Genomic DNA, 14,689 nt, shown 5'->3' on the forward strand with positions numbered 1-14,689 from the left:
TATTAGAGTTAGAACACTCAACAGTGTCTTTAATTACTAGTAATTTTCTCTAACTGGTACACTTTTGATACAATCAACGTGTATTGGCACAATAAACCTATCAATGGTTTTATGCAATTTATGGTTTGATAATTAAAGTATTGTTGTACGTATATGGCCAGGACAATGTGAGTTTTAGTTTGTATATTATTTCAGCTCATAATATTTTAACTCTTTTCAATTTTTTCCTTTTTTTTTGTTTTGTCATGATCAGCGTAATCGTATCATAAATGTCATTGTCAGGTTCATCGTGAACTGCGGGCTTAGCACCGTAAGCGCGCGACCCTTTCGCGCCTCGACATACATTACCCGTCACTCGCGGCGAGAATGAGTCGCGTGCTTACGGTGCTTAGCCTTAAATAAAGGTCTCCTTTAGTGCAGCATCTTCAAGCTATGTCCTTTGTGATGTGGGCAGAGAGCACCCACCGTCTGACGCTGTAACTTTCCATTGTTTTGGCAACTCATTCAATGTCAGCTTAGCAGCTTTGGTTGGCCTACTGGCTTTAAATACTTTGCAATGTTGTTAGCTTCGAATTTCCTTGACTTAATATTACTTATTTAAAATAATCTGACTCGGACGGGACTTGAAATCACAACTATTGTCAAGCCATGACGAGCGTGCTAACCATTACGCCACCGGGCCCTCTTCCTGTCCATGCGAAATTTTCTGTCATTAATGACGATACATCGTTTATATTTCTTTGTGGATACAACCAACTATATTGTACGTAAAGTCAGTTTGTAACTTTTTTATAAACAAGTTGTTTTTATAAGACTGTGAGTACCTTATTGTTTTCCTCGATGATTGCATTGTTTCTGAATCACTTTAAGCCGCATTTTCACTTGGCAACAATTGGCGCGCGACATTTCGCACAACATTTTGCCTAACATGTTGAAAGTTAGCGCAGAGCTTTTTAACAACGTTGTCTCTCTACGAATCTACTACACGTCTGTCGTCGACAACAAGTCGCTAGAAGAACTAGTGTTGTTGCGCGTCACGTCTCCACTCGACAACAATTGAATCTCAACTAACGATCTTGCTGTCAAAACAAAGTAACAAACAAAAACGCGCGACATCTTGCGCTTCAGCTGGCAACGTCGCGCGCTGTTGTGCAACGTTGCCGTACAGTTGAGCGTTGTGTTGCGCGTTATTGTTGCCTAGTGGATATGAGGCTTTACTTAAAACCGAAGTTTCGTAGACTGGAGGTAAACTGGGATAGGCTACAAATTGGGAACACGCATTTCCGACTAACAAATTGAGTAACTAGTGCTAACGATGTCGGTTTTAACGTAGGCCTCAGTCGATGGTATAAAATTACATTTCCGTAGTACAGGACTGTTTCATTTAGCAGAATACGATAGTCTCTGAATACATTAGTAGTTAGTCAAATTGCTACTAGACAATCTGAGACCAACCCAACAACAACTTGTCTCTCAGACAATAATATGACGACAAATTACAAACGTTGTACCCAAACAATAAAAAAGCTTCGGCGGCTACAAAAGTGCATGTTTTTCAAACAATAGCGTTTCGTTTCACAAATTGGGTTTCGAAACCAAATAGACGCGTATTGTGCTATTTTTTTTTACAATAAAAATATGTAATAAATCAACGTGAAAATATGAGGAATAAAAGTCGAGTGCAAAGTAAAACCAAAATTCAGGATTGATTTTTGACACGAACGAACGTACAGTGAACGAAACAACCAGTATTCCCGAGGGTATTGGTGGTAACTATTCCTGAAGGTTAATAAGAGCGAGATTTCTTAAAATAGACGACGTTTTAAACCCCCAAGCACTATTAACAGCGCAATTTCAGAGTAGCTCCCCGATATCGACCCCGCCGGCGGGTCGAAGTTATTCCATCAGCGCTTATTCTTATCAGCCCACTTGAGCTCTTTCTCTCTTTTACAACCTAGTCAGACAATGGTTTGAGCCGAAATCAGACCCCTGAGTGCTCTCCTTAAAAACCCACGGAATAGAAGAAAGAAGTTGGAACGGCTCTAACGCGCATTTTGTATGAGAACATATGTATGTAATGTATGTATGTCGCAAGTTCAATTCTCTTTTACTACTACCATAACTCCTCACCGCCAATGTACATTTAATGTGATAGGCGCATTTTATCATTACTCTTCGTACGATACTACATGCAAAAGCATTTTTTTAATACTAAGCCGATCATACTTTTTTAGCTTTCCTGTGATAAGGATGGATCTCATTGCATGATAGTCGATATTCGATTTATTGCCCTGCAGATCATAATACACAAAAATACCTTATAATCATCGTTGCCAGACGTCCCGATTTTGGCGGGACGTCCCGATTTTTAAATCAAAATGTAATGTCCCGCGCGGGACAGACTCAGTTCCGTGCGTGGAACGTACTGAGAAAGCGCGGGCGGATGACACAGACAAGTGTGGACTGGAAATTTTGATTTTGATTTCCGTGTTTTTTATTCAGAAGACGAATAAGACTCAACTATTAAACGATAGGGTAGGATCTGATTAAAAATATCATATTTTTATTAAAATACATTTTCTATGGATATTTTTGCTATCTATTGTCATGTAAACGTAATTTGAACTCAAATTAAAAGATAAATATTCAATTTTTTTATTAAGTATATACGTTTTTTTCACTATGTCTCCCTTTCGACGATAGAATCCCGCTTTTTTCACTCAAAAAGCTCCAAAATCCCGACTTGGCAAAAAAAAATCTGGCAACGCTGCTTACAATATACTATCGCGGAGCTCCGTGCGTCGTGAAGTTTGCGGACGAATGGATTACAAAGTTGTAGTATGAATTTCAGGACCCCAATACCGACCCCGCCAGCGTGGTCGACGATTTCCCTCATTCAGCGCTTATCGCTATCGACCCACTAGGGTTGATTAATTCTTTCAAATATTTTTCCTCTCAGACGACGCCCTGAGCCGAGGTTCGCGCCCAACTGGGCACCCTCAGGCCTGTTGTCTTAAACGTTGTACCGGGTGAGAGCCTTCAGCGCTCCCCATTTGTCCGGCCAAGTAGTTAATGCCATCTGTGGCAAATCTACAATAAGTCACGTCAAAAAAAAAGTATGAACTATTTGCTCATACTTGTATGGCGCGCGTTTGGCGCTTACTTGGCCCTTCCAACCTCTTTCTTCTGTTCCGTGACCAAATCACATCAACAACCAGCTCGAACTCTAGAGTCAAACCATCAATTCATGTCAAACATTAAAACTATGTCATCTATTTAATTGAATCTACTTATTTTTTCTTACGGGCCTTATTAATTTTAGTTTAGTTTTACAGTTCTAAAACTAGCACCGTCTCTTTCCAAACAGTCAAACTAAATAATATAACTTATCGCCTTATTAGAAAACGAAGACTTCAGATAAATAATACCAGGTTTAAAATATAGTCCGAATCACGAAAGAACTCCATGGATTTTTATGGATTAAAAAGTTATATAAGTACTTAATAATTCTATGCATCATCTGCAACACTAGCGCCGCAGCTGCGGTACTCCTTTCGTGGTGCGGACTATATTTTAAACCTGATAATGTTGGTAATTACTGTGGAAATCATCAAATTTTATATTAAGTTATACCTGTCATTTTCTTATGCGCTAAAAAGGATAGGGACGGGTATTCGTCATAAAATATATGGAACACACGTCAATTTAAGGCAGAAATCTTAAACAACCCTTTTAAAATTTTAGGTTGCCCTTAATCCGCCGGAATTAAGTTAAGGATACACATTTGATTCGCCCGGGCTATCCATTAATAGCTGTCAATCATCCGTCCCTTTCCTTTTCGGCGGATAAGAAAATGACAGGTAACTATAACTTAAAATAAACTTTAGCAACATTATTTTTAATCTCTGTTTTGTATTAAGGCGGATGCAATTGGTCTAATGGAATCATTATTATTGTTAGATTAATTATCATCAGACATGTTTTTCCTTTTTAGCACCCTTATAAGTACCCGTATTTGGGGAAGTCAAAAAAAGATAAGATCGAAAATTTCTGGACTCGGGCGAGATTTGCAATTCCAACTCCCTTTGCGAATGAGGGATTTTTCATGCCACGTTCCTCAAAAACAATGTAGATGGCGCTGTACAGATTTTTCTTCGTTTAACCTTCTAATTTCATGGATAACAGACATATGCCCCTTTTATCTTTGTTTTTGGGTAAAAATGTCCCTTTTTATTAAACCTCGGCACAATTAGGTACATCTTTCCATTATTATTCTGATCAAAATAAAGAGAAGCAATATAGGTAGCAACATAAGTCTGTACATAATGTGATCCAAATTTCAAGCAACAATTATTTTTATATATGCTTCTGCCATTACATTGTATTTTTGAATAATTGTGTACCCGGGAAACGAGAAAGTAGGTAATTACCACGTTAAAGCTGTACAACGCTATCTATATTAATTTTGGTGAATGCAGCCTGAAAAGTTCCTCATTGGTGCAACGATATAACCCACCTACAAGACCTTGGCAAGTTGCAAACGTTTCGATGTGTATAATCATCCAATTTAAGGTAGTAAGGCCCAGATGCCTTTTAAAATTCAAAAATCATTGTTTAAATGTTGTGTCTGAAAATCCTGGTCTTACGAGGTTAAATGAAGTTCTTAACACCGAATTGAGTTCCGTTGTTACCTCTGCGAGGATTGCTCATAACCCACACGATGGAAGTACACCTCAGCCAGTGGTAAAATCGAAGCATTTGCAACTTACGTAGTCTTGGCTTGAAAAGAGCCACGGGTTAGGATTCCGTCCGAGTTCAGGTTAATTAAGAAATTTAACAAAAATACGAATAGCTAAATAATGTCATCCTTACCGTGTTCGACAACAGCGACTGCTACAACATTACGTAGCTTATAAGTAAAAAGGTTTCGCGAGTATTTCGATCTTATCTCCCCACCGATTCCTGAATCCTGTGGAAACTACAACCCAGTCTCCATTAGGCTCACAGTTAGCGCCTGACCGTCCGCTGACTGATTCAGAGCGGCGTCTCAATTAAGTGAGCGGCGAACTGTAGCGTATAAGCCGTGAAGCTCCAGTATTTTCGGCGTAGTGAGGTAACTATGTCGCCAACCGCGCGCATCTTTGTAATAAATCCCGCTTAGAAACGGTACTGAAAAATATCGGCGCCCGTCATACGTAATAATCCCGACGACCTGATTACGTGACAAAAAACAACCCGCCCCGCGGTTTCAGAACCCGCCGCGCCGGCGTGGTTCATTCAGCGCTTGCCGCTATCAACCCACTAGGGTTGATTAAATCTTTGAAGTGTAATCCTCTCAGACGTCGCTCTGAGCCGAGGTTCGCGCCCTACTGGGCACTCTCAGGCTTGTTGTCTTAAATTTTGCACCAGGTGAGAGCCCTCAGCGCTCCCCATTTGTCTAGCCAAGTAGTTAATGCAAAAAGGTGCGACTCAGCCGCTCACTTATTGAGTCGCGAAGCGAATCGCCGCAAACTGCGTACAGTACGCACTGTATGGATATTCCATTTAAAATATATAAGGAGGCGAACAAGAGGCAAACAGTCAGCCGCTAACTATGAGCCTGATGAGGACACTGCCTAAAAGAATCGTTCACAGGTGAAACGTGACATGGTTGCCATCAAACAAGAATTGGACACAGTGCAGCAGGTGAAGGACGAGATTGAAGAGTTGAGGGAATACGTGGACAGGCTCGAAGAACACTCACAGCGAAGGAAACTGCGCCTACTCGAACAGGTAAGACAGAATCAAAAATGTTCACGCAAACGCGATAAAATAAGTTGATTTTTTCTCAAAATTAAAACATATTTTTGCTCTATCTGTATAATTATATTATTTTGTCTGTATATTTATAAAAGTTTAGCGTCTGCTTAACCTAACCCTTTAATTAAATTTCATATTCGAAGGAGATTACATAATTAATTCGTATGAACACAGCAGTTTTACATAAGTACTTATTGTAGAATAGGGATTAAGTAAGTACATATTTATGCTTAATAAATAGTCGTAGTAGTAGCGTAGTATAAATGATTATTTCTAGTTTATATTATGTCACTTGTGTAATATTTATAAATATTGTATGCTCTTGCGCCGGGACATAGTCGGACGTTTTTTATAAAATAATGTTCAACGCTACTTACGTCCACACATTGATGTATATTCGTCTCACAGTAAATGTTACCGTATTTAAAAAAAAAATATTAACTTTCCGCGATAATTGTTGTACACGCAAAGTATAAGCAAAGGACACTGAAGGTATACGCAAGGGACACACAAGGTACACGCAAGAGACACACAAGATACACGCAATTGACACACAAGGTACACGCAAGAGACACACAAGATACACGCAATTGATACACGAGATACAAGCAAGAGACACACAAGGTGCACGTTAGGGACACACAAGGTTCACGCAAGGGATACACACAAGAGACAAGCAAGGCACTCATGAGGTACTCGCAAGAGACACACAAGATACACGCAAGAGTCACACAAGATACACGCAATTGACACATAAGGGACACACGAGGTACACGCCAGAGACACACAAGGTACACGCATGGGACACACAAGGTACACGCAAGAGACACAAGGTACACGCAATGGACACTTAAGGTACAAGCAAGGTACACGCAAGATACACATATTTACGTATCAATTATATTGTCATTGTCATTTCTTTATAAGTCTCTGATTTCGAATAGCTGTCACCATAATTGTAGCGAATTTTGATTCTATTTTTAACTTTATTGATAACTTTTCAATTAAGTTAGTTGGAAGAATCCGTGATAGCCCTGTTCAGAGAACGCGTGACTTACGTGTCGCGGGTTCGAATCCTGGCTCAGGCTCTAAACCACTGAATTCACCTTTGTGAGTTTGAATTCATGTTTAGATCATAGATAATTGATATCACGTGGTTTCCAGGATTTGTGCTCGGGTAATAGCTAACGGCCTCCGTGGTCTAGTGGTTGAGCGTTGGGCTCACGATCCGGAGGTCCCGGGTTCGAGTCCGGGTGGGGACATATCACAGAAATCACTCTGTGATCCCTTAAGACATAACAGGCTGATCACCTGATTGTCCAAAAAGTAAGATGATCCGTGCTTGGGAAGGCACGTTAAGCTGGTCCCGGCTACTACTTACTGATGTAAGTAAGTAGTCGTTACATGAGCCATGTCAGGGGCCTTTGGCCGCTCAATAATAACCCTGACACTGGGTTGATGAGGTTGGTAATTCACCTCACAACCCACACGATAGAAGAAGAAGAAGCAATAGGCTCGCCCCCTATTACAAGGGACTTGAACATAGCTATCGGAGTGGGTTTATATAGTTTACACTTCCTACCCCTTCGGGGATACAGACGTGATGTTATGTTAGTTGGGAGAGCTCTGAAGCTATGATAGCTTGCCTTTCACTGAGTTTCAGACCCAATGACATTATTTTTATTCTACACAGCTGCTATGTGTACCTTCTCACTCTTGTACGCTCCTGCGGTTTGCTGGGGAGTCCTTGGGTAAATCCTTTTTAATCACGTTTCGTTGGGCTCACAGGCTCGCTCCCCAAACCCCGAGTGACCCACTCTCGAAATCATTTTATGAGACTGTCCTTTGTTTGGTAAGGACATTTCGGGCTTGAATCGCTTGATTGACCGAAAATGTAAGATGACTCCGTACTTCGGAGGACACGTAAAGCCGTTGGTCTCGGCTATTAGCCGTAAAACACCTCCACCAACCCGCAGTGGTGCAGCTTAGTGGAGTCTGCTCCATATCCCCTCTGGATGATTGAGGGGAATCCTGTGCCCAGCAGTGGGACGTGTTTTATGTATAACGTAGGTGAACGTTTAAATAGTGATTAAAGTAGAAAAACATTTATAATTCCGCTTTGGCAGAAAAAAAAACTGGCAACGCTGTCTTTATAAGGATGCTCCTTCACTAGCGAACTTTCTTTTGCCAGTATCACATTACAATCACAAGAGAATTATGAGCACAGGTTGCGCATGGCTGAGTTGTGTAAAGCGGAGTATCCACAAGGCAACAATAGAGGCGCAACACGTGATGTTCGACATGTTGAACAGCGTCGCGCAACGGTGCTCGTTGTTGTGCGACGTTGCTAATAACTGAATGTCTATTGACAAAGATGTTGCGCACCGTTACGCCTCGCTGTTGGGCTGGCTACATGTTGAACGATATTTTGCGCACCAATGTTGCCCAGTGGATACGAGGCTCTCAGCCGTCTGTTCGCTTTTGTAACGTTACATTATAGGCGATTGCTCGCTGTAGGGCACCATATGACATAAGTACCTGTACTATTGTCCTTCTTTCTTCCATGGTAGTGTATAATTTGATAGAAGAATAGATTAATATGTGTGTTATTATAATTGTACTTACATATTATTCTTCTCAATTTCGAATTTTGAATTCGATTAGATTTTGCTGTAATCATGTGTGTATTTTAAATGTTGTGAAATAAAGAATACCTAATACATACAATTTGATTTTGATTTAATTACAAATTCGATTACATAGATCAGGCCAGCTTCAGTTTAACATACAAGTAATACTTACACATTTGTATTTTAATTACTATTTATACAGATAGGTTTGAGATATCTCACCTATAGCAATATAAATTCTAGTGCCTGTAGCGGTAAGTGACGATATTAGGTACGTATTGTGGGGAAGCACCATGGTGCAAAAGCGGTGAAGGAAAACATCGTGAAGAAGCCCACATACCCGAGAAATGTGTTTCAAAGGTAAGTATATGACCTAAACCTGTATTGGGCTGCTTTCCCTTCGGATTGGAAGGTCAGACAGGCAGTCGTTTCTGCAAAAAAACTGGACTTGTCAAATCTTAAGGTTAGGTGATAATGATTATGAATTACAGTAGGATACGCATACTGATATACAGGTTTACTCTAGCCTTGAAATTTCCAACGTTAGAATGTTTGTGTGCTCTTAACTAACATTTACTACGTCTGTACAACTGCGTGTTCCACACAAATTCCAAGTAAAATTTTCGCTTTGACTAGGTTATCATTTAGCTTACTTTTATGTACCTAGAGCTTCACTGACGTTCTATATTAGTATGCAGACTGCAAACTACGCAAACTGTATGGAAAACTGGAGTCGAAACTGATTGGCTTAGCCGGGGTAGTACCTATGCCCACTGTCTTATATTACCATAACGGTAACTTTTTCCGGTACATGACAGTAGTAATATGCACCCTAGCACACCGTAGCTATTAAATTTGCTCTGGAAACTAGATTCCATTTAGCGCCACAACGTCCCACATATACGGGGAAATAATAAGCTAAGTGGACCACAATATGGAACCGAAATACAACGTGTAGACTTTTCAATGCACCTCATTTGAATTTCTGCTCACGTACTCAGTGCAAAATTCTTGTATTTCATTCATAGCTTTATTTGCATTGTTTTGATTTCGACTGATGAGTCTCTATAGAAAGAAAGACATATTATTTTTATTATAAAGGCACGGCACACACAGATTTAGGATATAAATTCTAAGTCTATGCTTACTTACACAAAATGATACTTGGGTAGTTTCCTAGGTCAAAGATAGATTATGAAGTTCTGATTACTTACTAAATAAAGACAGACCTGATGGTGACAAAAACGTTTTCTTTTTCCTATATATTCGAATAAAGAAAAATGTAATAATAAGTGCGACATTTGGTCACTTTTTCTATGACGTCACAGGTTGCTTTTTGTGTAATTTCGTGTTTTGACGTTTATTAAAAAGTAACTGATTTGACTAGTTGGAAACTACCCTAAGACGCTGGTAACGACCATATGGTAGTGGTCATCTCCTCCTCAATAAATGGACTACACTTACATTAAGCCACGGTATGAGCCACGACGCTGATAGGTATTCTGAGGGGTATTTGTATTCTTCTTATCAGTAACAACGCTGACGAAACGAGTCACAATCACTGAGGATTCAATATTTGTTATTACGATAAGACTAACGTGCCCAAATCTAGCCACTCTAATCTTAAAATTTCATAATGCAAGTAAAGCGAAGCACAGGAACATAATATAAGCTCACGTTTACATCTCAATGGGGTAGTCAGAGGTAAACCCATCGCATGAACTAAGTACCACACACATCGAGCTTTCTGTTAGACCAACGTGGTGGTGAGCCGTATCGCCGTCTACAATTGCCGAGACAATTGTGTAAGTGAAAACTGCACTGAAAATAAATTTCATAACTCATTGGTTCAATTGGTGTCTATGCCAAGTTAGATCAACCCGCTGGTTGCTTTGTACCAGAGGGAGGAGGGGGGGAAGGAGGTGCTAGCGTTCCGCCCGCGACTCTTTCACCGTGTAGGTACTCCGATTGAGAAGCAAGCCGATGTACCACAGGACTACGGTGACTGTACCTACCTGTAAGTATGGAAAGGAGGATAGGAAAAGACGTTCCACAAGCGATTATCCGAAGTATACGCTGACAGGGTCGCGGGTCGCGCGCCCCTCCATCTCCTTGGCCTTTGGTACAACGCAACCTGCGGGTTGATATAACTTGGCAAAGACACCCTGCCTACTGGAAGTACTACTATATCACAGTGAGGCCTCTGTGGTCCAGTGGTTAAGCGTCGGGCTCACGATCCAGAGGTCTCGGGTTCGAATCCCGGTGCGGCCCTGGTTTATTAGGACATTGCAGACTGATCACTTGATTGTCCGAAAGTAAGATGATCCCGGTTACTACTGATGTGAGTACGTAGACGTTACATGAGCCATGTCAGGGGCCTTTGGCGGCTCACTAATAACCCTAACAGCAGGGTTGATGAGGTTTGTAATCCACCTCACCACCCACACGATGGGAGTGAGCACAGGAGGTATGAAACTAACGTTACAAAATTGGATCGCTTTCAACGCAGTGATTGCACTTAGCTACCCGCACATACAACATTATTGCGGACCAAGTGTTCTGCATATCTCGCGTAATACCAATACTAATGTCTGCTCTTCAACCAGCCTCCGGGTTGCAACGTCATTACGCGAGCCTGGATTAAAGTACCGAATCGGCTACATTTTGAATTCCACAACCAACTCCGCCGACAAATAAATATTTTTCCGTTCAAAATAAATTTAGGTTTGACATTGACCTCGTATAGGCGTGAAAACAATTAGACTACCACTGCTGGGCACAGGCCTCCCCTCAATCAACCGGAGGGGGTATGGAGCATACTCCACCACGCTGCTCCAATGCGCGTTGGTGGAGGTGTTTTTACGGCTAATAGCCGGGACCAATGGCTTATCGTGCCACCAAACTGTAATTAGACCACCAATCTGTAAAAAAGCATCCGCGGTGCATCTTGTCACCAAGCAACGGCGTGTTAACAACAACAACAACAACGGCATAATGTCAACGCTGTATAACCGATATTGCTCTTTATTTTAACAACTACTTATAACATTTTAATTCGAGGATAAGAATTTATAACACGGTTCGGTCACTTTTTTAGAAACTGTCCTTAGCGACTGTGAATCCATTTGTTTATAGTATGTCAGTGGTTTTGCACACGCTGCCCCGATACCGACCCTGCCGCGTGGTTGACGATTTCCCTCAATCAGCGCTTATCGCTATCGACCCGCTAGGGTCGATTAATTCTTTCAATTATTTTTCCTCTCAGACGACGCCCTGAGCCGAGGTTCGCGTCCAACTGGGCACCCTCAGGCCTGTTGTCGTAAACGTTGTACTGGGTGAGAGCCTTCAGCGCTCCCCATTTGTCCGGCCAGTAGTTAATGCCATCTGCGGAAAATCAACAATAAGACACAACAAAAAAAGCACACGCTGCCATAAATTGTTTTTGGTTCGACGGATTGAGAAGTTATCAAAAATGTTGTGGTTACCTAATCGTGGCGGCTCAATTTGCCGCTACTCTGATTTGGTGAACGTTCGCTGCACTAAGTACTTGTAATCACACGTTTCACAAGCATTTAATAGCTTACAAGCAAAGGTCTCTCTTCTACCGTGTGAATTACGGGATGGATTACCAATTTCATCAACCCTGTTGTCAGGGTTACTATTAAGCCGCCAACGGCCCCTGACATGACTCATGTTACGACTACGTATTTACATCAGAGTAGTGACCAAAAGGTATTATATTAATATACTTATGTCAAAGGTTTGTTTAGGTTATTAATAATATCTATAATGTTATTGTCTGATCTGAAAGATGGAATGGCCCTGTCCAAGACCTTAAACCAGCAGGGGGATGGAGTGTCAGCGTTATCTAGCTTTTTTCGGGTCAAAGAAGCAAAGTTCGTTCGAAGAAAATGGACAAAATATTGAGATAGTTCCGTCAAAAAACAGTATGCTTGACAAAGCTGTGAAGTGTGTTACGACTCGTTATAATCCATGATAAAGGACTATGGCCGTAATTGTATGTGAGCCGTCCCCTCCTTCCAACAGGTAATTTATTGTATTTCATTTGTATCTTTAAAAAGATTACCAATTAGTTCTAATTTCAAATTCCATGGGATTTAGATATAAAATAAAAAAAAATGGTTTGCCCAAAATCTAAATTGGTTGAAACACTTTTGTACCAGGCGGTACCCAAGATCGTACTTAACCCTTTCACGGACAGAGATCATGGGTCATTGATGGTTCATAATAGGTAGTACGACACTTTGGATTTGGAACGTCCGTAGACGTTCTATCCTTGAAAGTGTTAAAAACCCGAATTCCGGCTAAATCCCGCGTTTTTCGAGAAAGTCGCCCGAGGAACAAAAATATCAACTCACTAAGACGCTTCGAATGAGATATTATGTCTGGAATCTGTTGATGAAGGGGGACGTTTTGACTCATCGTCCTTTGTTTAAGTGTTTTTGAATTCAGAATCTGTCAATTTTTTCGACGTGACACTAATTTATTTTTAATATCAAGTCCTAAAAGCAGTCGGGATAACCTAGTAAAATTAATTGGCATGCTAGAGACGCGACCTAGTTCAAATTTGTCAAATGCTAATTATACTCGTAAGCTGCCCTCCAGACTAACTACCCGTTAAATATTTGATAACCCCGCGCTTATTGGCCAAAGTAAAATTATAAATATCATAAATGTACCTATCTCTATTAGGACAACTATTTCCTTTGCTTATTATATTTTTTTACAGTTATGATTTAACCCCTTGGCATACTATCGATTTTCATCTCGTATTTTGAGCTATGTCAGGGCTCTTGAGGCTGGTATTCCACGTCACAATCCACACGATAAGAAGAAAATCACGTATTTTGTAGGCGATACGGCTCACCACCTATCACGTTATACCACGTTGGTCTAACAGAGAATCTCGGTGAAGTGTGGGTACTTTGTTCATCTTGCGTTGGATATAAGGGTCTAAGATAAATTATGAAATGCTAATGTAGCATTAGAAGCCATTAGCATTTGATCGAAAGTCAATCTCATTTTAGTTTCCGATTTATTTTCGAATTTTATTTATGAATTAAGTAACGCTTTTTTTGATGACGTCAGAGGACAGTATTTCCATACAAACTCCAAAAGTTAAATTAGGAAATTCTGATCACTAAATAAAGACAGATCTAAAGGTGACAAAAATGTTTATCTGTTTCTAATTAACTTATTTACGAATATCTTAAACAATAAGTGCGACGTTTTATCACGTTTTTCATGACGTCATAGGTTGCTTTTCCATACAAATTCCATAGTAATTTCGTGTTTTGACGTTCCGTAAAAAGTAACTTATTCGACTAGGTTTTCAAATAGCCTATTGAAATGTAGTAGTGAGTTTATGATATTTTGTTATCGTCTTTGTTCTGTAAAGTCAAGACAATTTTTGTTGGCACTTAATTTTTTGCATTTCTTACATACTAATTGTAACTTTGGTACTGACAGAATATCAGTGTTGCTAGGAGTACTCATAGTGTACTCTTCGCAACAATATGGTCACTCAGACCCATTTCCCTGGGTAATGTTAGTTGATCATCATCAATTTAAGGGCCACGGTCTCGTCGGTACAACATTCTCCATTATTGTCTATCAAGGCCGTTGTCGTTAAGCCTTTGGTTCCGGTTACTACTTACTGATGCAAGTTAATAGTCGTTACTGATGAGCCATATCAGATGCCTTTGGCGGCTCTATAATAACCCTGACGTCAGGGTTGATGAGGTTGGTTATCCAAACCCAAAAATAATAAAAGTAGCATGGTGTTTTAAAAGTAACATGGAGAATGCTGCTCGTAAATTACCTAGTGATGAATAATGAATACCTAACAATATTGTTTTAAGAATATTCTTTAAGTACTTTTAAAACGTACTTACATTTTATTACCTACTTAGCTCAGTAATAGAAGAAGTAGGGCCAGTTCTTTGACTTATTTACAATACACTACATTCGCCTTCTCTAGCATTCTTCTTCAGTCTAGTACTAATCTAGTAGGACCCTATTCAGTCTAGAAATAGTACCTAGTGTTAGCTTCTAGTCATAAATTGTGAATCTTAATTGATGTAAGTACTTTTGTTATATTCACTGTCTTGGGAATAAAATGTATTCTATTTTATTTGTGTTCCCTCCCACTTTTCCAAATTCGGTGCGTTCTCAACCGCGTAAGTATCTATAAAGATTTTGGTGACAGTGGAAGAAGTGAAAGCGGCTTTTCAGGACTT

At 40.2% G+C, this 14,689-nt stretch overlaps 1 protein-coding gene across 10 annotated transcripts in view; it reads left to right on the forward strand.

Annotated features, from left to right (window-relative positions):
* LOC126380082 (glucose transporter type 1) overlaps positions 1–14,689 on the forward strand; it is a 148,973-nt gene that overhangs the window by 102,367 nt on the left and 31,917 nt on the right. For all 10 annotated transcript variants that reach the window (XM_050029298.1, XM_050029299.1, XM_050029296.1 and 7 more), the window contains one exon: positions 5,635–5,772. In XM_050029298.1, the coding sequence (XP_049885255.1) occupies positions 5,635–5,772 (138 nt within the window). The remainder of the gene's footprint in view (positions 1–5,634; positions 5,773–14,689) is intronic.

Source organism: Pectinophora gossypiella, chromosome Z (assembly GCF_024362695.1).
Source record: "Pectinophora gossypiella chromosome Z, ilPecGoss1.1, whole genome shotgun sequence".
Lineage (NCBI taxonomy): Eukaryota > Metazoa > Arthropoda > Insecta > Lepidoptera > Gelechiidae > Pectinophora > Pectinophora gossypiella.